Consider the following 27,056-nt stretch of genomic DNA (forward strand, 5'->3'; position numbering starts at 1 on the left):
CTCTTTCCCAGCACTTACCCCTCTGGAAATCTTACTCTCCAAGCCATTCCCTTTGTGACTCCTCAGTTGAGATTTGTTCCCCTCTATTCCATGCTTTCATCACACTTTGTTATGCTATTTCTACATTGGTAAATATTTAAAGTCATTTTTCTTGTGTGTATGTTGCTCAGACCCAGCTAAATTGAGATCCCATACCAGGGGATTATATTTTTCTCTCTTTCTCATCCCCACAGTTTCTCTATTGTACCCTTGTAATTTCCAGGCTGTATAGTTCCTTAATAAATGTCAGTCAATAAATATTTACTGAGCACCTACTGTGTCCCCGGCTCTGTTCTAGGTGCTTGGGAGGCGCTGGTGACCAAATGTGGATATGGGGTGAATATGGAAAATCACATTTTCCAGAATGCTTGAAAAAGTCTTGGGTATTCAAAGTCTTTGTTTTACAAAGGAGGATAGTGAGGCTCAGGAAAGACATCTGACTTGCCCAAGGTCACCCGGCAAGTTAATGGCAGAGTCAGGAGTTCAGTCTCCTCTCAGTCTAGTACTTTTGCATTTCATCCCAGGTCACCTACATGTCACTAAGGTGCCTTTGGTCTGACAGTTCATTAAGATATTGATATCTTTGGCAATCTGGAAAATGAGGTTATTTAAAAAACACCTTTCATATATACATCTCAGGCAGAGAGAGGTAGAGTGCATTCTGAGAAATGAGAAACCCAGATTTTTCAGTGTGCATATGTCAAAAATAGTGTCTACAGCAACCATTCAGAGCCCTTTTAACCTGAAATGGGTAACCATGAAGTGTGGATTCCCTGTACCTGGAGGTGTTTAAGCGGAGATTGAGACATGATCTGTCAAGGAAAAGGTGGTGTGGAGTGGGTACATAGTAGTCCTGGGGAGCTTCGGATTACTTGCTTTCTAAGTTTGCTTCCATGCCGAAGGCCACAATGACTTGACTAACAAGGAGCCAACTCTGAAGAGCTGGTAGAAAGGCTGCCCAACGTCAGTGAGAGCCAAAAGCTCATATTCAGGGCTGCAGGGAGAGTTGGGGACAACCTTCCCAGCAATGGCCCTATGACCTTTCCTAATGGACACCCATGAGGGCGCTATGGGCTCTAGCTTGAGCCTATTCTTGACAGGCTGATGGCCTTCCACTGTGGTTATAGAAGCGGTACAACGACATTTTCCACAAATGCATTGAGATGCTGATCATGACGGTTATCTGGCTTAAGGGACACAGAGATGCAGCAACCCATTCTCCCTTGCAGAGATGGAAGGCCATCTTTCTAGAGAAAAGCAGCACTAGAACTTGGCCATGTTACTCTATCAAGTAGCTTCAGTTGTATCAAGCTCAAATGATTATATTTCTGGTTTATTTTGCAGGTCTATATTTTGAAATAAGAAAATCTGAAGAAGAAAGAATACTTCTGTTTTTAGCAAACTCAATATATCAGTAGCATTTTCTTTTCAGAGTGCTGTTTTTCTTTAATAACTTGAATGCTAGTTTCTCTTGCAATAAGCTTTGCAATGCATTTCTCAGCCATTTTACCTATAATCAGGTGCCTGTAATCACAACTTTTGAAAAATGGAAGAACAGAGCTATTTGAATATAACAATTATTTGAGGGAAAGGCTGTGTGTATGTATTGTCTGTGTGTGTATGTGTGTGTGTGTGCGCGTGCGTCTGTGTGTGTGTGTGTAATGGAGGAACACGTGGTAAGATTAGAGAAGGTTGTACAAACTGAATCTATTTACCTAAGTCAGTTCTTGTTCTTGAGTACGCATAATAATAATAATAATAAAAAACATTCCAAAAAGAGCATTCTTTACTTGGGAAAAAAATACAAAAAGGAAAATGAATCTCTGCTTCTTCACTAGTGGTCAGATAAGAGTTTGTACTTTCTCTTCACGTGATAGGAAGTATAGAGAGACTCATTGTTAGCACATAAAAGGAAGTCCCAAGGTCTTTTTACGCTTCATTTTGTGCCGGCCATTTCTGCAAATCTGTCATAGCACCCACGTTCTGTTTACAAATCAGCTAATAAAATGTGTGTGGTTTCAAAGAATTGTAATTTCATGTATGTTTTAGTTGGCACTTCCAAATGTGTCCATATACTCCAAAAGGCATGTACTATTTACCACGAATTGAACAGACCACAATCACGGTCACTAACCAAGAGCACAGTTTGACCTGCAAAAAGCTACTTGAGAAGAAAAAAAATATCTACATAAAACATTCCCAAACATCTACATAAAACATTCACAACTATTCATGCTTCCCTAATGGTCAGATCTTTAAATTACTGATCCAAGAGTTCAAATTTTATTCTTTTAATCATTCAAAAGAAATCCCCAACAAAACCCTCCCTAACACGTCCATTTGTGAAAGTCATTTTGATTCTACCTTTATTTCTGATGTTATCGAGAATATTTAATGCTGTAAGAGGAATAACAGATATCTGCTTGAAGAATTTAACAGATTATAAAATGACGTCAATGACATTCTCCCAGAGCTTCATGACAATTCTCAGATACCGGGTAGGGACATTTTAAAAAGTCAGTTTTATAGAGGAGAAATTCAGAGAGTTTCAAAGTCTTGCCTTCTGGCTGGTAAGTGGAGGGCAAGGCCCTAACCCCAGGGCCCTTGAAGAAATACTGACGGATACCAATCATTTCCTCCCATGTTTGGTAGTAACAGCATCCACATTTAAACCCAAGTAAGTACAAGCTATTTCAAGACCATTACTATTTTGAAAATGTGAATATTACTCATTTGAACCTTTCCCTTTTCTCAGCTGTTCTCCACAGCACAAGTGTCTTGAATATAATGAGCATTTACAAAAAAATACAGCCCCTCGTTCACGCTTGATCATTAAGGGACCCAGTTTAACTCTCCTGCGTTAGAAGTCAGCAGGGCCATATTAAGAGAAGGTTATAAACCTGCGAATAACAAGCCAAGATTTAGATTTCTTGGTACTTGCGAATGAAGAGCAACTACCTATTAACTTGCTTTCAGTAGGGTAAGTCAAGAAACTTCTCCTGTGGCTTAGACGTGGGGGAGGGGGGCGGGTGATGTGTGGCTGAGAAAGCTATTTTGCACTCATTTCTTTGTCAGTTAGAGTCGTGCAGTGTAATATGAAGAGGAAGAATCTTAATCCAGAAAACTGTGTAGAGACAGAGCACAAGTCAAGTCCTTGAACTTGAGGGAAATGTTTTAGATATTTGTTCTGAAGTACCTCAAAGTGTGCTGTACCTACCCCCGTGATGCTCTATACTGATTGTTACTTCTCAAAGATGGAAAGGACTAGAAAGAACAAAATGCTTTTCTTACAGAAAAGAAAAAACAAAAAGGAATCTGACAGGGCAAAATTAATACCAGGCTTTATTGGAGCTTTTCAAATCATACCAGAAAATTCTCAACACCTAGCAGCCCTCTACTTCTCTAGAAAGGGGAGCCTAAGACTGACCCTCCAGCATTCTTGAGTCACAGCCCTCCTTCTTGCTGGGGACACAGGTGGCACTGATTCTTCCAGACATTTCCAATGGGATCTAAGATTTGCTAAGCAACTGTGGAAATTGCCAAATTTACACCCTACAGGATTTCCGGTCGTTGGTCCTACAGGAGCGATGTCCCATTGACAAAATAAGAGGTCAAATGCATTTAGGAAGCTCCAGGTTAAACAGAGTTAAATAAGGGTCTGTATTACCATGCTCTCAGAGTTTTCAAATATGTTGCTGTGCTTTCTGCTTCTTCAGGAGATACAGGTGTGGGGTGGACGAGTGGGGTAGATAGACTTTCCTAAACATATCTGGCCACAGAGAAGTCTTCTCTCAAAGTGCGTCTCCAAGGCCTAGACCAGGAAATGGCAAACTGTAGCCTACAGGACAGTTTCCTGGTTTTGAAAATAAAGTTTTATGGGAACACAGCCACACTTGTTCATTTGCCTTTTTGTCTGGTTTTGGTTTTTCACTACAAGGGTAGAGCCGAGGAGTTGTGACAGAGATTATGCACCTTGGAAAGCCTAAATATTCACTACCTGGCCTTTAATAGAAAGAGTTTGCTTGGCTAGACCCCTATGGAACACACTGTGGGAAACGTTAATTCCTAGGGGTATCACCACTGGAGTCAGCCACACAGTACTAACATCACAGCCAGGTTTCTATCCCTTATTTCTTGTTTATCTTGTGCAATAAAACAAAGATTTCACTTCATAAAGCATTTCTCAACCTCCTTCTCCCTCCCCCACTTGTGGGTGAGCATCACAGTTAGAAACATGTACAGTGTTTGCTCTCTGTCCTTGCTAACGATAAAAACTGTGACACCGTTAATCCATTTCTGTATGACTGTCCAGCCATTTGCACCCAAACTCCGATGATATCAAAAGAGGCTTCCTTACTTGACTGGTTCCCATGACTCCCGCTCAAAGCCCCTGTGAATGGATTGTGCAATTGAGGACTCCATCAAATCCACATATCTAACCACAAGTGGGGCAAACAGGTCTTGCAGGTGTTTGTGAAATTTTCCATTGCACAAATTATCTAGAACAGATAAGCAAAAGCTTGGTAAGAACCCACAGTTGGTTTATCAGCATACAATGTACATACAGAAGGGATTGTCTTCTATATTAAATATACCGTTTCTGGGGGAGGCGAAAAAGAAGCAGGGGGGAGGTAATAAAAGTATATGAATGGCACTGAAGCTCATGATTCAATCTGTGTGGGAGGAAAATGGAATTCAAAAACATTTTACCCATTTGTTTTGTTCTTCTAAAAAGGGAAAGCAATCACGCTCCTTTAAAAACACAGTGAGGGGCGCCTGGGTGGCTCAGTCAGTTGAGCGTCCGACTTCGGCTCAGGTCATAATCTCACAGTTCGTGGGTTCGAGCCCCGCGTCTGGCTCTGTGCTGACAGCTCAGAGCCAGGAGCCTGCTTCCGATTCTGTGTCTCCCTCTCTCTCTGCCCCTCCCCCACTCACACTCTGTTTCTCTCTCCTTCAAAAATAAATAAACATTAAAAAAAATTTTAAAAATTAACTCTAAAAACACAGTGAAAACAATAATCGACAACTGTTTTTCAGGTTTTCCTTGCACCCACTCCCCTCCCTCCCGTGACATGCCCAGAAAGAAAGAGCATTCTGTCCCCCTCCCCTCCTTCATCACTTCTTGGAAGGAAGGTTTATTTTATGGCTATGTGTTGCTGTAAGGTACTGAAACGCTTGGGGTGTTATTTAGCTGGAAATTGTTTTTCATCTAGAAAACATCTTTCAATAAAAATTTCAAAACGTGAAGAGGTTAAGTTAATTAGCTTGTTCAAAAGCAAATAAAACACACAGGCATGGGTCCCGCTTATCACACAGCTCTTGAGTTCTCCTGCCTAGGGAAGAGAGGGCTTTCCTGTAACAGGACATTTGTTGGAAGAACGAGAATGGCCATCAGCTGTAAGCTTGTGTTGTTTTTAAAGTCATAAGAAAACTACGAAGGGGGTTCACGAGCCTGTAGTCTGCCTGGGACAGAGGAGACATCTCATTGATCTGTTTATTTACCTATTATTGATCTATTTATCTGCACACTACTTAGGAAAGTCAACCAGTCGAAGACGATACGTACAATCAGTACGGAGAAAATCATTCAGCAGCTGAAACAGTGGAAAACTGTCCCATGTGTCTGGGGGCTGCACCTCTAACGCCGCATCCATATCCACTGCAAAGAGTGACAGGAACGTCTCCGCGTGCTCCACCATCAAGTCTGACCACCACGCAAAGGCCTTTGAAATTTGGCAGAAAAACAACAGACAAAGAGGCGATGAGCTTTTCTCTCCCACCGAAGATGTGAAGTCAAGTCCTCACTGGTCAAGATTAATGGTGCATCAGCAGGGTTTGGTGACTTTATTGTAAAAAGAACAGCATTTTTCAGACAAGTGGGCTTTTACGTGTCCCGAGGCAATGCTTTTCATAATTCCAGGCCTGCCTTCAAACGTATTCTGATCTGCTGGTCAGAAGACGCAGCCGGAGGAATGGCAGACGTGGAACTTCTGTTCAATTTACAATAATCCAGTACGTTTTGAGTCATGCTCTTTGTCACTGCCGTTGGCTAGCTCTTGCTCTAGGGTATTCGAATTTGGGAGTTTCTTCACTGTGTTTATGGGTTTTCTGCTGGTCTAACTTGAAAATTTGCAGTTATTATTTACTTACATCTATACATCTGGGCTTAAATGTCTACGGTCTCATACAAGCTCAGCAACTCATTATTTCTCTGTGCATCGGTAATGTCACTCCTATTTCATACCAAGGCAAAGGAAACCATTGTTGCAATTGTCACCAAACTTTTGAGTCAAAATCTCTTTCAGCAGGGAGCCTCTGGTTTTGCATCCTGCCTGTAGGGAAGATCAGGCTTACGCTAGGAAGCACTCAGTAAGATCAGGACTTACTTTTCCGGGGGTCGGACACATATGTACATTGAAAACCAAAAAATATCAGTGAAGTAACTCATTTTCATGCACGTGGGTCCTTGGAAATCATTGTGCAGGGTCTCAGGGACAACATTCGCATCGGACGAGGCCAGATGTGAATGCCATTCAAAGGCATGCATGCATGTTGACTAATCATTTCTGGCAGGGAGCATGCAGAATGAGTGGCGGTGTCAACAGCCCCCCCCCTTTTTTTCCTGATTTCAAAGAGAGCAGAGAAACAAAAGCAAACTGGCTGCCCGTCTTGTCCCCCGGCCCCCAACCCGATGCCGTAAAGTATTTACATTGGAAACACTTTCCGGAGCATTCACCAAAAAAAAAGATGGGAAGGCGTTTGGAAACATGAAAGATGATTATGGAAATAATTCCATAAATGAAAAGAGTTTGCTCAATGGCCAAGCTCTTCTGTGATTCATTAGTTATTTGGGGATATTCTAACAGCCACTAGGAGGCAGAATTGGGGTCCACCTCTCTTCTTTCATGAGATTTCATTTTACTTACTTCTCCTTTATCAACATGTGGCTGGTTTGCAAATTAAATGGAAAAAATCAAGTCATGGACCATTCTGCAAGGTCAGCGTGGCTGGAAATTGACACCTGCTGTTTCCATTTTAACTTACAGTAAAACCTCACCGACTCAGAGTAAGGAGAGAAGAGAGATGCTCGCCTGTCAGCAAAAAAGCCTACATTATGGGGTTTTCTAAAAAGAGATATCATTTTACTGCTTTCAAATGCAGTCAGTACTTGGGCACGAAAGTGAAAGGCGTTCGCTGGTTGCCATATAAGTGTCTCATAAATGTAGAGGTTTTTTTTTAAACTTCTAATAACCATAGACCCACTGATGCTTAAAGTGAAGTCAAAGAGATAGAAGCTTTAACTTCAGAGGTCCTGGGATAAAACTTGTGAGAAGAGCCGTTAGAATTTCCAGAGAAAGTTGAGATCATGTCAAACATTCCACTTCAGAAAAATGAAAAGAGCCACATCTGCAGTTGAATTGCCGCAAGTATTTGTGTCTGAATCGATGAGGTTTTATTGTGGTTTTCCTGCCTGGGCACGAGGGCCCTGGGGTGTGGGGCTGGCTCCACACTGACTACCTGGCTAAATCCGGCAGAGGAAGAAATCCTCTGCCCCACCCCCGGAGCTCTCCCAGCCACCTGTGTTTTGGGCAGAGACCTTGAAAATATTGGAACTTGCTGGAGTCCCACTCCCACCCCCACCCCTAGATGGCAGGATGACTCTCATTAATCCTGATGCAGGAGATCTGCAAACTTCACAAAGACACGCCAAATGTTGGCTGGTACTTCCTCATTAGTTATTTTATGAACTTTATAGCTTCAGGGTGAGTCCAAGTAAACAGTTACTGGGAAGACTGAGTTGCCTACTCAGATATGATTTTGCTCTAGGATGACGGGGGCGGTGGGGGGGGGTGTGGAGAAAAAGAAAGAGAGAGAGAAAAAAAAAGAACAAAAAACCAATCCTAAATGTCTGAAATTCCAAATTTCTTAGCCCAACTTCACGCCGGTTCTTACTAGGTTTATTGAAACGTTGCAAACCAGAGGCCCAAATAAGCACCCACTTCTATCTATAGAGAGCCTAGTCCCTCATTGGAATTTCATAAAATTGAGCAATTATCTATAGCTGTTGCATGAATAGGTATATAGATAGGTAACCCTACAAAGAACAATGACTACCATGATATGAATGATCACTATTGAAGTCTGGCAGAGAAACTTTGGATTCTAAAGTGAAGATCATTTAAATATAATAGCTGTAGGAGAAACGAAGACCAAATCTATTTCTGTCCACCCAAGGTAATTCTTCCAGAACCACATCAGGAGGTTCTGGAGAAAAGATTCTGGCAAGGGCAGTCACAACCAAAAACCATTATCATAATTTCAATCAAATGAACGGAATCCGTGTGACTGGGTTGGGCAAGGCAAGCTTGAAAATTAAAAAAAAACACCAAAACAAGACCTAACAACTATATTTATCTCACGCTTGTTCATACAGGTGAATGCTACTTTGGTACACGACTGAACTCAAAGTCTGTGGGCATTCGAAGCCTTTGGAGATCTTTTCCAAAGATAATAAGGAGTTGTGCTTTGGCTTCTAAATACTTACCCGCTCATTTCATTATTTAAAGGCAAAGATGTATGCTTTAGGAATACAGTCCACCACACTGAACACATTGTCTATTTTGTACACAAACTACATGTATATATGTACCCCTTCGTGTACCACAATACATATATACATATACATACGTATACATAGAGAGAGATTGGAAAGGGAGAGCAATGATACGTGAAGGCATTATTCGTGTGTATGTGTGTGCGTGCATGTGGGAATAACTTCAGCTCTCAGAGCAGAATTAAGCTGAGATTAAGAAATAAATGTGACAACTACCACCGTACCGTGCATGCGTGTATGTGTGACATAGTTCCAGCTGATGAGAATGTTTTCTCTTGGGGTATTTAATTACTTTGTACTGGAATTAAAAATGATTCTAAGGATTGTTGGTTTTTTTTTGGTGAGGGAGGCAAGTCTACTTGTCACATTCGTTTGTGTAGAGCCACGAGACGCCATGGCTCCACGGCCGAGATCCATGCTTAGGGTTTAGTGATTTTCTTGAGTGTATCTGAGCGATCAGAGAAGATGCAAGGAGGACTGGTCAGTAGAAAAAAAAATCTTCATATTTCATTCTTTTTGGCAGCCAAACCTCGTCTTAAACATATCAGAGCAAATTCTACTTCATTAGCTGTAGTCCAGGGGGCTCTCGACCCAGCTCTACTTTGAAATCAGCTGGGCAGTTTTACAAATTACTAATACTTAGCTCCTCCCCGTGAGATTCTGACTCCTCGAGCTGGGGTGACACCCTGGCATCAGTAAGTTTTAAGGGCTTTCCAGGTGATTGCAATCTGTAAGTGAACGCTCCGAACAAATGGTGCCTTTCTGGATGCTTCCACCTTGAAAAGAGCCCCTTCTTCTTTCCACATATTCTGTCTGTACCTGTCACTTGACACTTTCCACATAGGTTTTGTCCTTTTTCATGATCACATACTCAATATGTTTGGCTTCCTTAGCAATTCGTCCCCAAAAATGCAACAGCCAAGCTTTGCTGAGGACTTACTACGTGCCAGGCATCACGCCAGACACTTTACTTCACGTGGACTTCCATCCCCAAACGACCATCTGAGGTAGATTCTATTATTCTCTCTCATTTACAGGATAAGAGAGGTTACGTAACCCGGTCGAGATCATAAAGCAAGGGGCAGGTAAAGCTGGAATTCAAACTCAAGCTTCTCTGACACAGAACCCGAGCTCCTGGCCACTATGCACTGTATTGTTTGAAGGTCAAGACTGCCTTATGTTTCCTTGTTCTCCCAAAAAGCACTGAGGTAGGTTGCCTCGGTGCTTAGCAGATAGGTAACTTTGGATCCATTCATGAAATTCTGTGATTGGGTGAAATTACTAATTCAGGAAACGATCCTGTACATTTCTCTAAAACCGAATCAAGTCTCCCAATTCCAAAGTGTGCTGAAGTTTTCAGTCTAACTTCTAATGGAAACAGAATTGGATTTATTCCTATCCTATTAACTTACCCCGAATGCCTTTTCAATGCATAAGATTAAAATATTTTTATGATGATGGTTATTAGGGCAGTTTAAGATGATGATTAGCGCTTACTGAGAAAAGTGCTTGTCTGGAAAAGTAAAACAAACAAAACGTCTTCTTTGTAATATCAGCTTCCCTTTGGTACCTCTTTTGAGTAATTTAGGAAAATATCCATCCTTCCTTAGCCTGTAGCGGCCTGAGAGTATCACGTGATTACAAATGAAGCACGTCTGTCACTTTTGTTCTTCTTTTAGTTAAAAGGACAGCAGCACAGCTGTGACTGAGGAAAGCCATCCTCTTCGTATCCAGGTCTTTAGAAATGTGTAGATTTGGTTTGGCATCATGGGAAAAGCCTCAACATCCAAATCAGGGGAGGGCAGGCCAGAACCCCTGCGGAGCTCTTGAAATGATTCGGTGGACACCCAGAAAGAACATACTTACCGTCACTTAAACCCCCAAGGCCCCCAATCTGAAAAGGATGTCCTCCAGGATGGAGTCGAAAAAAAAATTATCCTAGCCCAACTTAATTTTATATGTCTGGAGGTAGGTCCTAGTTTCCAGGTTTGCAGGGGGTTGATTTGGCCCCTCTTCTCATTCCTGGCTGTGCACCGCTTGTAGGAGTTAGTTACACTCGCCTCAAAGGGTCTTCACCCCGTTCTTAGGAGGGTTTGGGGGGAATCATGATTCTTTGACACTCTCTCTATATATAAATACTGTATATATGATTCACATACAGACAGTTGTAGAGGAAGATTAGTATCACTCTGGCTAGCTACTGGTTACTACATTCGGTACTCAACTGCTGTGGTAAAGGTAAGTACAGACGGACGTAGGAAACTAAGACAGGCTAAGGACAGGATCCAGGCAGGTAGGAGGCGCGTGTCGGGATGTAACTGCACTTGTTGTTAAGTATATCACTCGCTTCATGCACGCACAAGAGAACCCCCACATTTACCCTGCCGTGGAGGGCCATTTCACAAGCAGTCCACTGGAAGTTGCCGTTACATTCCTCGGGTCAGTGTTAGGAAGCAGGAGCACCCAGGAAAAATCCCAGTAGAAGACATGATACTTGGAAGGGCATGCACAGACTATGACAGCAGGTGGCTGGCTCATTCGGCTTAGTCACATACCTCTTTTCCCTGCCACGATCAGCCATGATTGAGTGGAACAGTAGAAAAACAGGGAGGAAATTTAAATATGCAATCAGGCATTAGTCGGGACGATTGGATTTATGGTGTATTATATATTATGTAACTATACTGTCAATTTTCCTGTATCATGGGAATGATCATTTTAAGTGCTTGAGAAATTGCTTTTATGGAGTGCCTTGGTTCCCCTCTTGCTGCAGAACTGAATGGAGAGGAAGAGCGAAAATTAGTGCAATTTTCAAAAAGGTTATTTTAAGAGCAATTTTAAATCTCGGTTTCTGAAACAGGAAGTGACAAAATAGTTTGACCATAATGGCATCTTGGGATCTGTTTTCTTTTGGAAGGGTTGGGTTGTTGAAGTCCTTGCAGTTTTGGGATTTAGTTAGCCTTGAAATCCCTTAGTTTACAGTTATTATCAAAACGATCGTTTTGACAGTGGTTCGTAAAAGAAAAAGAAAAAAGTAGGCTGTATTTATTCAGATGTATGTTGGAGAATCGACAAGTTGAACAACAGAGAATAATTTGCTTCCGTCACTGCATTTAGCAACCTAGGTCATCTGAGATTAACCAGTGAAGGCTCTCGTGCGAGCGGAGTAAGTTACAGAGATAAATTCAAAAACATGGCCTGCGATCCACACACCAAATAAAATAAATAAAAACAACAGTGGTGGCGACAACAACAACCACAAAAGACCAAAAAGTATCGTGTGTGTTCCCGATGATAACCTTGTGCTGCTGGAATACATGTTATCTTTAAAATACACTCACCTCTTTTGCTTGTTGTTAGAAACATCTGAAAACTTAAAGCTGAAATGTATAACATGTAGCCACTTTTTGTTTGTTTTAAGCGACCTTCCAAGGGCGTCTCCTTGCAAAACTTCCACTCGCCTTCTCTTTGCAAGGCCAGTTAAAAGAACATGTGTGTTAAGGCATCTCGTTGGTTTGAATTGCTGGGAGGATGGGGTCTGCACTTTCCCGCTAAGGGACACCCAGAGAAACAACTTCCCGCCCGGCCCGCTCACCTCCGCGTGGTGCTCCTCATTCTGTTGGAGAACCTCAATGACTAGTTCAGCAAGACGGATTGTGTCTTCGAGCTTTTTGGCAGGAGTGATTAATCGGCCTACATTTTCTGTAGTACAAGAATTGGTGTTAAAATTCAGTGAGAGCTTCGGGCTAGTTTTGCGGCCATTAGAACTAGTGGATAAGACATTTCAAATCATCACCAATTTTTTTTTCTCTAAAGGTTCATGCAAATGTTCAGTGCCACGTAATTAGTAGTGAGCAGACCATAAAGCCATTTTGTTATTAACACCATCCTCATTATAATACATATTAAGAAAAAGCAGTGCTCCAGCTGCAAATTTTCATAGTAAGGCTATATTAAGTTTATGACAGCCCATTTCCAATTGAGTGACATTTTGTACACACGTTCTTTAAAGACAGCATAAATGCACTATCTTATATCACTCTCTAGACTGTGTTCGCGCTACCTGAGGCAGGACTCTGACCCCTGACTGCTGTGACATTTGTTTCCTGGATTTGTCCCTGAACGTTTGGTACTTCAGCTTTGTTTTTCATTACAGGTGTGCATGTTTAACAGGTATTGGAATGTTCATTTGGAACAAACAGAATCAAACGTCTGGCTGTTTGAAGTTGTCCAGGGAGGAAACTGAAAGCTAACGGACATTCCTGAGCTATTAGGTAGAAGACAGGATAGAATCATTAAAAGGGCGTTGGGGGTAGAGGACTGGAGGAAGGGATGGTAGTCTGTGCCACTGGTTGGTAGGATTGAAATTTTATTTGGGGGGTGGGGGGGTGGTGGCAACAATGTGCTCAAAACTGGTTCTTTGTTGTTAGTTTTGTTTTTTTTTTTAATTTTTTTTTCAACGTTTATTTTTATTTTTGGGACAGAGAGAGACAGAGCATGAACGGGGGAGGGGCAGAGAGAGAGGGAGACACAGAATCGGAAACAGGCTCCAGGCTCTGAGCCATCAGCCCAGAGCCTGACGCGGGGCTCGAACTCACGGACCGTGAGATTGTGACCTGGCTGAAGTCGGACGCTTTAACCGACTGCGCCACCCAGGCGCCCCTGTTGTTAGTTTTTATTATGTTGAAAGCATTGTGTTTTGATCTGACCCAAGACCAAACGGAACCCTGGTTCAGGGTGAGTCTTTCCAAGAGCGGATGCAGGAATGTTTGGTGATGTCATTATGTTACCAAAAATGAGAAACTTTTTTTCCTGGGGGAAATCTTTTTATTTAAAATGTAATGATGTTCCTAGCCAATGAAATTGCTTGAATTCAACCAGTCTGAACCCACAGGGGATCCTCTATTTCATGTTTAAACCTTCGAACTCTGAAGCCTCGGAGACGTTGGGAGCACACGGGGTGAAATGGCAGTAGGACCCGTTAGTGTGATTCCACAGCCAGGTTATATATGTGCACAAAAAGACCACCAGAACTTGTTTTTATCCCCTCCTCTAAAGCAGATATATTTTGGCGTCAGGATTTTTCTAACTAGAGAAAATTACTTAAAACTTCACAGGAAGGTTTTCTTGTTGTTTATGCTGTTGTTTGGCTGGGGGGGCAGGGGGCGGGGGGCGCGGAGATGAGGTTTAAACAAATAGGTGACTGCAAATTTACAAAAGAAATTTAAAAGGGCCGTCTCATTTTCCATTGTACGTTTGTCAGACAGGCAATGAACATCAGACGAGTAGTAATGTGGGATTTAATAATGAAATACAAATTCAGTGAGCCACTGTATAAAGAGTATTTCAGCCAATGGGAATGAAGAATGGTAGATGGGGTTGGGGAAGATTGTCGAGGTCCTGGGAGTTTCAGTCCAACAAAGTCCCACGACTGGAGCGAAAGTGGGCTTTCTGGATTCAGGCCAACGGGACACTCCATGGTTTGTACCGCACACAGGTGGAAATGGCTGGGTAGGGTTAGGGCATGAGGGGGTAGCAGGGGACATAAGTGTGCAGATCAGGCAGGGAATATCTGACACTCTGGGTGAGGACACGTGAAGAGTTTAGGGTTGATAGCTCATCGCCTGGTCCAGAGCAATGACTGTATGGAGAGATAAAGAGTGACAAGGTTGATTTCTGTGCTTTGGGGGCACCAGGCCCGTTTATAATTTCATAAATGGGCTATCATAATTTCATCAGGAGACTTTCAGGCATTTCTACAAACATACTGTGTATATATGTTTGAGTAATATGTGTAGAATGAGGTATTTGCATTTTGATAGTAAATATGCATAAGCTACTATTTTTTATTAGTTGATATTCACATTTACACATCAATTTGCAAATTCCTCATCCTATGCTTATTACCCATTCGACACATACACCCACATACACACATCACACACTTACAGACATTTTCTAGTAACCAGACAAGCCTGCACATTAATACAAATCTGCAGGAAATCCCACTTGGGGCACATCTTTGAAATCTCTAGCTTTAAGAATAAAGAACATTGTTCTTTTGGGTGGAATACTCACCAAATCTAGGGGGAATTCTAGCTGTGCGTGACACATGATATAGACATGAAATAATTCCTACCAACATTTGTATGTACTTTTATTTAAAAAACTGTGAATGATTTTCATGTCTGGAGAAATCCAAGATGCTTAAGCTAGGACCACCTGAAGATTTGTTTTAATATGCAGTACTCTTAGATTGACTACAATATGTATTGACAGATACACATAAAGTGTATATGTGCATGCAGCCATTCTATAAGTGTGTGCACATGTACACAGATATGTGTATGCCTGATGTATATATACAAACAGTATGTTTAATAAAACCTTTTGCAATTTTACTTTAACAGGCAACCATTAACATAAGCAGGTTAAGGATCCTTTAATCTAGGATGCTTGATCTTCCAATTAACCCATGGAGCAGATTTTCATTTACTATTAATTAGCTGCAATTCCATTATCTGTAGATCAAGCCACTTTGCTGAGACAAGATACTATTTTCCTCTTCATTTGCGTAGCTAACTGACTAGCTAAATGGCAAAAACTGTACTGGAAACAACTTGTCTAAGATGTTGTCTTTAAAGAAAATATTGTGCAAAATCCTGTAGCACGTCCTCCCTCCCCCCTCCCCCAGCAGAGGTCAAGGAGAAATTTGTGCTTAAACGTGACTTTTTTTTTTTTTGTCACTTCCGCTGTCTTGAGATGTATTGCAACATTCCTATCTCCCAATCGTGTACCTGCTGGAGCACTGAGGAAAGGCAACTAGAACTACAATATACTTAGTAAACATTTCATACAACAGAATTGAAGCTCATAACATATAAAAAAAAATCGTCATGCAAAATGTTATGCAACAATGTTATTTTGTGCTGACATTGAGGTTTGAAAATGTTGCATATGTCAGACATAGCTAGAGACAAAAAAAAAATGTGGACATTTGGAAATAAATGCTCTCTTTCGACTGTCTCAAAACCTACAGTGTCACACTCGAGAGCCGGAGCCGCACGCAGCTCAGTGTTCCAAACCGAAACAAAATTTCCAGAAGAAAAATGAACGGAAAAGCAAACTAAGCTAGAAAGCTGCTGAGTACAATAACGGTAGAAGTTTACAGTACTTGGTTTTGGCCTAGGCATGCCTTTGAGCCTCTGAGATAGCATGCTGGTCTGCGTTTGGGAGGGTGGAGGAGGCCCAGGAGGCGCTGGGGGGGCTGCTCAGGTAGGTGAGGAGAGACAGTAAAAAAAGTAAAGAGACAAAGTGACTTTTTACAAAGGTGACAAGTAAGATGACAAACTCTGAAAAGAACAACCAAACAAGCAAATGTGATAAAACACAAATGGAGAGCTGCTCCTTTCTAGGAGTCACTGCAACGTTACAGAGGCGTGACATTGTGCGACAAGGGACGGGACTCTTACCAGCGTCACCAGCACCACCCTACCGAGACACTCAGAGGCTGAATGCAAATACTGGATGCCCTTATCCAGACGGATACACATGAATGATGGTGGCAGCATCATTGGCAGAGAGAAGATACACTTTTGTTCAATGAAGAACGCCTCTGTGTTAACAGCTGCTTCCTTTTCCCAACGATCAGACTTACGGGTTCACAGCTGGAAGATCTGGCTTCTCCCCTTCAACATGCTTCCTAACCTTCTTAGGCAACCTTACACCTTCTACTTAAACCTCCCTGTGCTTCAGTTTCCTCAGCTGCAGACTGCGAATGTTAATATCTTTCTTATGTACCTCGCAGGGATGATGCTAAGAGCAAATGAAACAATGCTGGACAGATCTCTGTAAAGCCTAAGGTGCCTACAAATGTTTATTGTTATCCCCGACACTGTGAGGAGGCAGGAATGAATTGCTCTACAAAAGCAGATGAAGGGCCATTATTAGTTCCAGTGAGGTAGGGAATATTCTTGCTCCCTTTGTGGAATTTCAACATGTCAAAATCTGTCATTTTTTTTTGGGGGGGGGGACGGAAATGTGTGGTATCTGATTGTTTCCAGCTCATTTAATTATTTTCAGTTTGGAATTCTCGTGGCTTTTATATTGTGGGTTGAATCATATATAAAAACTTGCCAGCTTATCAAATATGTTACTTGCTATTCCAAATGTTAGAATACTGTAATCAGCACTTGACCCATCTGTCATGTGGTTTACAATATCAGCACAGCAAGCATCCTATAACAATAGCCTCTCCTTCAATACAGGCACAGAGCACTGTCAGCTTTACAATTCTCTCTCTTTAATGAGTGTCTCATTAACCTTAGACCTGCTCCTTTTTAATAGTTCCTCATTTATAAAGCAATCTGCACGGTGAGGGGGACATACTCCATTGCCAAGTGCGCTTCTGGGTTTGCTTAAATTTTCAACTGGGAAAATGAATTTTACTTCAGGCTTATAGGAAATGTAATGCTAGCAACATTAATAAAAAACATGAGAAATAAGGATAAATAAGAATATTCTGGTGAAACCATCTATTAAAAGCAGAAGTTGATGAGGTCTTTTGATCGTGGGACCACCTCAATGTTTTGAAGGCAGGACTAAAAAAAATTATTTATCAGTCTCTCCTCTTATTTAAACCTTTTGTTTGGAAAAGATTGTGCATAAACAGATTTGGAAAAAATCAGTTTTGAATTAAAGCTATTTAAAGGAAGGCCACTGTGGATCCTTGCTTTAGGAAAAAGAAAAACCACTCCGTATTTTAAAGTTTTGTTAAAATCTGGTTTTCTACCTCCAGCTGTGCTGAAAGTTAGGTACGTCGCTGGTAACACACCCTCATGGCTCTTTCGATGAGTGTGTGTTACCTGAGTGTGTAACTTCTTACTCTTTTCCCCCAGGTAGCTGAATCTATGTAGAGAAATACCTGACCTGGTGGTTTATAGAACAATGAAATGTCCCTGGGCTGATCCATAACGCCCGAGGGAGCAGAGACACATTTCAGCTCAGTGGGTCTTGATGAGAATTCGTAAAGGGATTCCCTCTTGCCAAGTGCCTGTCCAGAATTCTGACAGTGAGGTTTGCCACCAGAGAAAAACAAGCTCCCTATTTTTTTTTTCCTCACAGAGCAAAACAAAAACATCATACCTTGGTTTCCAACTTCATTTACCCAATTACCATTGCTCATGTTTACACAATTAAATCTGCTTGGCTTCCAGAGAGAGAGTTAAATGTGACTGCAGAAAAACAAAAAGACAATTCCTCCACATGCTCAGCTAAGCCAAGGAAGAGAAGCATCCAGGAGAGAGAGACGCTCCAATTAGCCCTTAAATAACCTGACCATTTCTGCTTCCAGTGAATGCATTGCCAGTCGCTGAAATATCAAATGAGAGATGGATATGGTTGATGGAAAACCCACTTACTACCAAGTTCCAGCCTATTGATGTGTTGGTGCAGGTGCCAGTGGTGGTATTATGCTATCACTGGAAATAACTAGCGGGTAGCAGTTTGCTATGATTTGGGAGCTGGGGAGACCAGAGCTAGTGTAGGAACAGAATAAGCAGATAGACGCGTCCTGCTTTCCAGAGGACCCTGCCTCTCTAAAATGATCGCTCCATGGACCGTACATTGAACACACGTTCACAAGTCCACATGATTTCTTCAGTGACGCTACCCATTAAATACGTTTCATGTCTTACATCTTCATCACTCCCTTTCAGAAGATTTCGTCGCTAGCACAGCTTGAAGTACATGGTGGTAAAGAGGTGGGTGAATCATGCATCATTTCCTCTACTCTTTTCATTGTAGCCATTTTGCCTCTCCCCTGTAAGGACAGGATGGCGTGGCCAGTCCATTCTACCTCCAAAGTATCTCCTGATTTTATCTCCCACTGTATAACATCATGTGCCCACACTCTTGCCAAGGGGATCGGCATGCAATTCACCTCATCATCTCTACCTCAACTGTCGCCAAAGACTGCCAGCCTGCCTTCAGTACCTCTCCTCCTCTGAAGTTCATTGTCCATGCGGCAGCCAGAGTGACCTCCTAAAGCATGTATCTGAGCCTGTCCTACTCCTGCTCAGAAGCCTTTATGAGATTCCTTCATAACAAGAGTTATACTTTCATGTGTCATAACAAAGAGACTGCCTGCCTTCATAACAAAGGTCCACCTCCTTTACTGGTACCTCTACTGAGCACATACGGCCCTTAAAAATAGCAAATTATATTCAACATCAGTCTCTCCCTATCCCATTGAATTCTGTATTTCTAGGGGCTAAAGCAGTGCCTAACCCAGGGCAGGTCCTCAAATATGGCTGGAAGGAAATCTTCAGTGGATTCTGCCCAATGCAGTGCTTTCATGGAAGAACAAAGATTCTGTAGTTGCAAATGCATATAAACTATACAGTAACTCTATCTCTTACCAAAAGCCTCTGGTTACTTAACAAATATACTAAACTGAATTGCTGAATAGTAAGCATCATAACTGAAACTTCCAAACCAGAGAACAACTTCAGATGTCTTGATGCAATTAAAAATGATTTAAGATAATGTAACGTAATTTTTACCTAAATTACATTGTATCAATAAAGAAGAAATAATGTTATTATGATATGTTTCTTCTCCAACTTGGTATCTTTGTACCCCAAATCAGGCTTTGTCCTTAAGACTGGACAGTTGCACCTAAGAAAAATGAACTGGATAGACACAGTAGTGGACATCTGTTACTCTGTTATGTACAGTAAACTTCCTCAGGAGAACTGCCTCTTTACTCCACATGGTTCTGGCGGGAATGTCCAGTAATGTCCTACAAAGGAAGTCATGTGACCCAAGCCAGGCCAACCACAGCACCCCACACCATCCTGGGCGATAGGATTGGCTGAGAGATGAACATGTCACTCAAGCTGGGCCAATGAGGCCCTTCTCTGGAATGTCAGACAATTGTCTGGAAAGGCAAATTCTTTTTCCTCTAGGGTCATTCACTAGGATAAAAAAAACTGGTGCTATCTATAACCATGCTGGTCTCAACCCCTTCTATTGTGACTCCCACTCACATTGAAGAAGGCTGTCACCAGTTGGAGAGATCAAAACGCACTAAATTTTTTTATTCCTGAGTCCAGGCATTTCTTAGCTATGTGGGGCAAGAATTCCCTTTTCTGACTCAAGCTTTTTGAGTTTTTTACTTTTGTTTCGTGTGTGTGTGTGTGTGTGTGTGTGTGTGTGTGTGTGTGTTTATGTGTCACTTACTATAGCAAGAACCCTGATTCAATAGTACTATTAAATATTCATGCAGTCCCAAAATAAGCCTTTATGTACATGATCACAAGCTCACTGGGGCAGAATGTTGGGCATCTGAAAAGATGATCAACAGAAGTAAACACTTCAACAAAGACAGGGAATACTCCAGACAGTTCTTCCTGGGGAACCAGCCCTTGACTTCCTGGACATGTCTTCCTGGGAATGCATCAAAGACCCTGGCTTAGGTAAAATCTCCGTGTGCTGCATTCCTGCAACAGTGCCTTACGTTTCCCTTTACCATAGTCAGCAGAATGGAATTACTTGTTATATGCCTGTGTTCTCTACCTTATCATAGGCTTCCAGCTAGGGACCATGACTGCTTTTGCTCATTGCTCGGGTGCCTGGCAGAGCTCCTGGAACTTAGTGAGTAGTTAACAAATGTATGTAGAGCTATACTGCAATGTTTTATTTTGACATTTATGATAAAAGGATATTTTGACATTTATGATAAATCAGCTGCCCCCTAGATTCCATTGATATCCCAATCACAATCCCCTGATCAGCAGCTTCAGCATCAAGTAGGAGCTTGTTCGAAATGCAGATTTCCAGGTCCCACCAGAGACCTACCAAGTCGGAATCTGCGTTTCAACAAGATCTTCAGGGAATACTGAAGTTTGAGAAGCACTGTTTTATATCCCATTTCTGAAACCAAATAATGTGTCTACACTACACATTTGGATTTAGAAGTTTCCTTTTAAATAAAATACACAAAGAATGACAGCTAATATATATAATGAATATTTACTATGTGCCAGGAAGTGTGCTAAATGCTTTATTTAGGATATGTGTTTTGATCTTTCCAACAGCCCTCTGGGGGGAGGAACCATCATCAGCCTCTTTTGTAGAAAATAAAACTGAGGGGCGCCTGGGTGGTTCGGTCGGTTGAGCGTCCGACTTCCGCTCAGATCATGATCTCGCAGCTTGTAAGTTCGAGCTCCACATCAGGCTCTGTGCTGACAGCTCAGAGCCTGGAGCCTGCTTCTGATTCTGTCTCCCTCTCTCTCTGCTCCTCCCCTCTTCACTCTCTCTCTCCCTTTCTCTCAAAAATGAATAAACATTAAAAAATTTTTTTAAAGAAAATAAAAATGAAGCCTAAAGAGATTAAAAAACCCATAGGAACCAAAATTGTGATTTAACTTTTTGGTGTAACAAATCCTGAGTGCTCAGGCTGGTTCTGAAGTAGTGTTTTTTTTTGGAGCTGTACATAAAAGATGTACATAAAAGAATGCTGGACAGCATCAGCTGTCATGTTGCCACTAGGGGCACCTCAAGTGGCTCAGCCCGTTAAGCAATCAACTCTTGCTTTTAGCTCAGGTCATGACTCACCATTTGTGAGTTTGAGCTCCACATCAGGGTCTGTGCTGGCGGCGTGGGGCCTGCTTGGGATTTTCTCTCTCCCTCTCTCTCTGCCCCTCCCCTGCTCTCTCTGTCTCTGTCTCCCTCTCAAAATAAATAAACTTAAAAAAAAAAAAACTCAGGCCACTTAATGGATTGTGGGTGGGGCCATTATCTCTTGGCTGACAGATAAAACAGCCCAGTGGTGGGGTGGGGGCTCCTGAATATGTACAGGACCTTGGACCTATAGGAAGTTTGACTGGAGATAGGAAAAGATACAGAATCTCAACCCTACAGAATCTGCTTGGCCATCCTTTGGATGCATTTGGCCTGCTCTAGCAGGTTTCTGTCAGTTGCAGACAAAAACAAGTCCTCATTTCTTTGGCAATCTTAGGGCATCTCAACTGCCCTCAGGAAGACTTCCCAATGAAAGGAGGTGGGCAATGATCTAATCCCAGAAAGGGGTCCTCTTGTTTTTTGTTTGTTTGTGTGTGTTTTGTGGTCTTCCTGGATCAAAAGTTGTAGATACTTTTGAACTTGGCCACTGAATGAATGGAGATTGTCCCAGTTGAAAGGGCTGCATGGTAGAAAAAACAAAAAGGGGATGGTGTTTGAATTTAGAAAGATCTGAGTTCAATTCCTGCTTGAGAACGTCACTTATCCTCTCTGAATCCATAAAAGGGGTAATAATAAAGCCTTATTTATAGGACTAAGGGACAGACTGAATTATCTATCTATCATCTATCTATCTAATTTTATAAATCCTTGGCATATTTGCAGGAAAAATTGTTTTATTTCGAGTTCCAGTAGAATCCTTATGATGCTCAGAAAATTATGCAAGTATTTAGCCAAGAACTGAGGCAAAACACCAATAGTAGTGTAGACTTTCTCAGAGCTTGCTGGGTTCAGAATGTGTGACGGTTTAAATGAAATGTATTTAAAATGATAGAATTCATTTGCAGGAGTCACAGCTTTTCTTTTATAGAGTAGCAGCCTTTTACATGTTTTTTTTTTTAAGATACTGTAATTAAATAGCACATTTAATTTCTAATAATGCCACCAGACAGAAAGCATAAGCCCACCGAAATGCCATGTGCAGAGTCCCGTAGCCTACTGAGGCACAGCCTGACTGAAGGACTCTGTACCTGTCCACCCCAGTTTACATAGGTGACGCCAGCTGTGCCCAGCCACCTCTGTTGGTTGGCTTTGCAAATCTGCGTGTTTGTGCTTTTTCCCTCTCGGGAGCCTGAAGAGGGAGGGGAAGGATAAGAAAAAAGATTTAAAGATCAGGAAGGAAACAATTACAGCGATGATTGTGATTTAGGTCTGTTTTGCCTAGAAGAGGCCTTGGACATACCAAGCTTCAAACCCATCTCTGCTTTGACCTTAACTCTTCTTATTTTTATTTTTATTTTTTTTAACGTTTATTTATTTTTGAGACAGAGAGAGACAGAGCATGAACGAGGGAGGGTCAGAGAGAGGGAGACACAGAATCTGAAACAGACTCCAGGATCTGAGCTGTCAGCACACAGCCTGACGCGGAACTCAAACTCACGGACCGCGAGATCATAACCTGAGCCGAAGTCGGCCGCTTAACCGACTGAGCCACCCAGGTGCCCCAAGACCTTAACTCTTTTTAGGTCTCGTTTTATTCTCTTGCTGCTACCCAGTCCTTTCCGCCCATCACTGTATGGGCAGTATGATTTTTACGGAGTTCAAATTGCCAAGCTGCCCCCCTTGCTTAAAAAGCTTTCACCTTTGGAAGTGAGAGCTGTGGATCTTGTCCCTTGAAAAACCCATATGCATATAAACGTTGGCATAGATTCTAGGTTAGGAACCTCTGGACCATGAGATACAGTCTGAACTCTATTACTAAGATGGTGCCTCCTGCCTACATTACAACTTTCACCCATTACTGCTATGATTTCACCTTGCTTAGCAATCACACTGAATTACACAACATTTAAGAGTGTGACGTCTGGCCTCGGATTCTGGCTCTATCACTGACAGGTGACAACAGGTGTGTTATCTAACCTGTGTTTCAGATTGCTCATCTCCAAAATGGGAATGATAGTAGGATCTCCTTCATAAGGGGATTTTGAAGATTAAATGAATGAATACATAAAAAAGCACTTATGGTCATACCTGGCACATAATACACATGGAATAAGGATTAGCTACTTTTTTAAGGATTAGCTATTTTTATTAGCTGTACGGTTTCACGCATTTGCACATATTATTCCCTCTATCTAGGATGCCTGTCCACTTGCCAATGCCGGCTTCCTTTCACCGATTCTACTTGAGTTTTCAGGATGTATTCAAGCTCACCACCCTTGTGAGAACTTCCATGGTTTTCTGATAATGCGCTCTTGCACGTCACTCTGTTACTCGGTGTTGCTGTGTACTGAGTTTGTAATTTCCACTTATACGCCCATTTGCACATATGCTCCGTAAGGTTAGCAGCTACGTCCCTCTTGTTTACTAGGCCCTGGCTTTCACAACTGTACCTGGCATATGGTAGGCTCCCACTAAGCACTTGTGGAACGAATGGATGAATGAATGAATGAATGAACGGATGGATGAATACTTTCTCTTTCAGGGAGAGAAAGGCTCATGTGTCTTGAACACAGGTTTGTGAATCTTCAAAGACCTATTGCCAGCGCGGGGCTTGGCACGTGCACAAAACCGCTTTCTGAGTTGATCTGAGATCCAATCAACTTAGATTCAATGAAATATGTTTAGCGTTGATTGCATGATCATTACCTTTTGAGGATTTTTTCGACTTAAGAACAATAATCAAATATAAAATAAATAAATATAAAAAAAGAGATGAGCTTTATTTATTAAAAAGTCTTAAGTTAAAGCTTTCCTCAAAATACGCTCAGATGTTTGGGGACCAAACAAGACGAAAATCTCCGAAGCCAGAGAACTTGCTAAGACCTGTCCTCCCACGACCCTTCCAGCAACAACCCCCGCTCAGCCATCCTCTGCACACATCCTGTCTCACCACACGATACATACAAGAACAACACGGACACAACTCCTCTCCGTCTTGGCTGATAAACATTCATCAAAGAACACAAACTTCTCAATAGGGAAGGGAACAGAAAAAAGAAATGAAAAACAAAGAGGAAGAGTAGTTTGGTTCAGTAACGTATTTTTTTAAGCACGTGAGGCCAAATCACTGAAATCCTGAAACCGAAGATGAAATGGAGCTCCGCAGCTAACCAGAGTTCTGTTCCTTCAAAGCTTATGCCTTTACGGAAACTCTGCTCTACAGAGGTCAACATCTAATGTGCAAGAGATATAGTTAGACAGCACAAATTAACTCCTTAAGTATCATCGCAACTCCACATCGGTCTTTGGGAGTTCATACGTTAAGGAGCTCTTAAAAAACAAAAACAAAAACAGAAACTCAATAATAACTCCACAGTCCTGACAGTTTATAATGCATATACAGTTGGTTCACCTGCATCCTTTTGATTCTCTATTTGAAAGAGAGAGCACAACAAGGAGAGAAGAGAGAGAGAAACAAGAACACATATGCAGGATTAATGAGCAAATGGACCAAAATGCCCCCCACTTGTGTGTGATACATGATATTGGAAGGAAAAGGTTGCCCTTGGGTTCCCACCGCCCCGAAGTGTGGGGGCCAGCAAAAAAAGGCTCCTTCACAGAGGTGGAAAATGCTGCACAAATAGAAAATTAGTAAAATTAAGTTTAATGTGAAATCAAGCTATGAAACATACACGAACTCTCCAAGTGACAATTAAGTCAAATGTTCTAGCCAGAGCTTAGAGGACAGGGACAAGTCAAAATCTCCCGAGAGAATAAGGAAAAGCTTCCCAGCTTGAGAGAGAACAGACAGGAGGCATACAAGATCTAATTTTTACACAGGATGGACCACCTTGTGTGATCTTATACCCGTAATAGTTTCACATCTTCAACATGGAAAGGAAGGCATGATTTTGCCTCAGCTATCCCTTTTCTGACACCTAACGCATTGTTCCCGGCCTAGCGGCTACCTTTTGATTGTGTACCAGTGACAAGCACTTTACAAATTGGGGTTACACACAAGCAAAGTAAAAATGCATTCAGGTCACAGACAGAGAATAACTGAAAAACTTACGGACAAATCTGAGTTTATCACAAACAAATGGCTTAATTGTCTAACCTGTTTGAGGCTGATAAAAAGTGACTGAACTTCTCACACTGGGTTTCACAGACAGAATCAACAGACAAGCCAATGCTAAAAAACTTGAAGCAAGGAGAGTGAGTTGGTTTGGATCTGGATTTTCTTGAAATAATGAAAACGGAAAGAGTGAAGACAGCATGGCGAGGAGGCGGTAGGTACTCACGAATGGTTAAATCCATCACTTGGGAGGCCAAGCAGAAGACAGGATGCTCATACATTTCTCTCTTTTTCCCTATAAAAGAGGATTTGGGCATGCAAGAGGCTTAGGTCAGAGGTAAAGAGGTTAAAGGTCATAGGTTAGAGGAATACGTTACATTAGCTCAAAGGAAAATAGCCACAGAGTATTTTGGGATAAACACGGGATAAAAGAAAAAAGGAGTTTCAAAATTGGAGATCTACTGGATTAACCATTCAGCATGCCGTGAGTCACGAGAGAGATTGTGACCATGATTTTACACGTCTCTTTAGAATTGTTGGCAAGAGTACAATGACCAAAAACATCATGAGTAAAGGGAAACAGAATTTCATTGATTTAAGGCTCCAAGATACTAAGGATTTCAGACTTTAGTATCTAAGGCTCTTGAGGTATTTCTTCATAAACATAGTCTCCAGCGATATCACTATAACTTCATTCCCAAATTCTCAGGGGACTAAGCTGTGGCTCAAATGTAAAAACGTAAGATTTCTTTTCTGAGCATAGGATCAGAACCTCGTAAAAGAAAGTTGTTTGGTAGTAGCATCTCCAAAGCTGCAATGTCTCAACCTACGGTGGACTATGTTCATGAAAGAAAACCTGATACATGCAGCCAGAGGATGTTGGGTTGTCTGAATTAACAATCCCAGCATGCTTTGAAATTGGTGTCACAGCCACTTTTGCAGAGGTAATGTCAAAAAGTGGCTGAGCCAATCACGGACAAGGAAGGAGAGAAGCGGAAGAGAGCAGGTAGTGTGGAATGAGGTACTTCTCTGAAAAGAGAGTTGGAAAAAAAAGATTGGTTTCTTCAAAGAATCCCCAGACCTAAAAGTCACAGTGCAAAAGATAATTAACACAACCAAGAAGAATTGAGGCACAAAAGGAAATTACAGATCAGCTGATCTACTTTGGAAATGAATGCATTTTTACTTACAGATCTTAAAGTTTGTTTTTGGATATATTTATCTGAAAGAAGAGAGCAGATCTTACCGAAAGACTAGTAATAACTAGACCAAGGCCTACGAGGCAGCAGCCATGGCGACCGGACGTTTCTTGATCCCATCCCATCTCTGGCCTTGCCTAGAATTATTAGGTACCTGGTTGACTTTACCAAATACAACCAATCATTATGTCCTGGGAAGGTAAATGCTAGAACAATTATTTGCTAATATAGCCCTTTAATGATCTTCTTGTTCCTCTATTTTTGTCACTCATTACCAAGTCAAGAGTTGATAAACATCCTTTTAGTGCCCAATTCTTAAGTGTTTCTCCCTGGGTGCATAGCAATGAATTCATTACCACTGGTACACAATTTGCATTGTCAGACAGACAAAATTGAGAGAGGGAGGACATGTAATGTACAGAACACTGCGGTTTGACATGACCTT

General features: G+C 41.7%; 1 protein-coding gene across 13 annotated transcripts in view; it reads right to left on the minus strand.

The window, feature by feature from the left end:
- Positions 1-27,056, minus strand: part of CADPS (calcium dependent secretion activator) — a 477,681-nt gene that overhangs the window by 89,202 nt on the left and 361,423 nt on the right. For 4 of the 13 annotated variants that reach the window (XM_047095937.1, XM_047095939.1, XM_047095930.1 and 1 more), the window contains exons 18-22: positions 23,748-23,768; positions 12,249-12,355; positions 11,209-11,217; positions 5,606-5,762; positions 4,397-4,538 (exon numbers count right to left, since the gene is read on the minus strand). In XM_047095937.1, coding sequence (XP_046951893.1) covers positions 4,397-4,538; positions 5,606-5,762; positions 11,209-11,217; positions 12,249-12,355; positions 23,748-23,768 — 436 coding nt within the window. Of the gene's footprint in view, positions 1-4,396; positions 4,539-5,605; positions 5,763-6,965; positions 6,987-11,208; positions 11,218-12,248; positions 12,356-23,747; positions 23,769-24,749; positions 24,768-25,638; positions 25,708-27,056 lie in introns of all 13 variants that reach the window. The other 9 variants (XM_047095935.1, XM_047095936.1, XM_047095933.1 and 6 more) reach the window with 5 other exon arrangements.

This window comes from Lynx rufus, unplaced genomic scaffold (genome assembly GCF_022079265.1).
Source record: "Lynx rufus isolate CCGP_SWC_20201006 ecotype Redwood Valley unplaced genomic scaffold, mLynRuf1.p SCAF_4, whole genome shotgun sequence".
NCBI classification, from domain to species: Eukaryota; Metazoa; Chordata; class Mammalia; order Carnivora; family Felidae; genus Lynx; species Lynx rufus.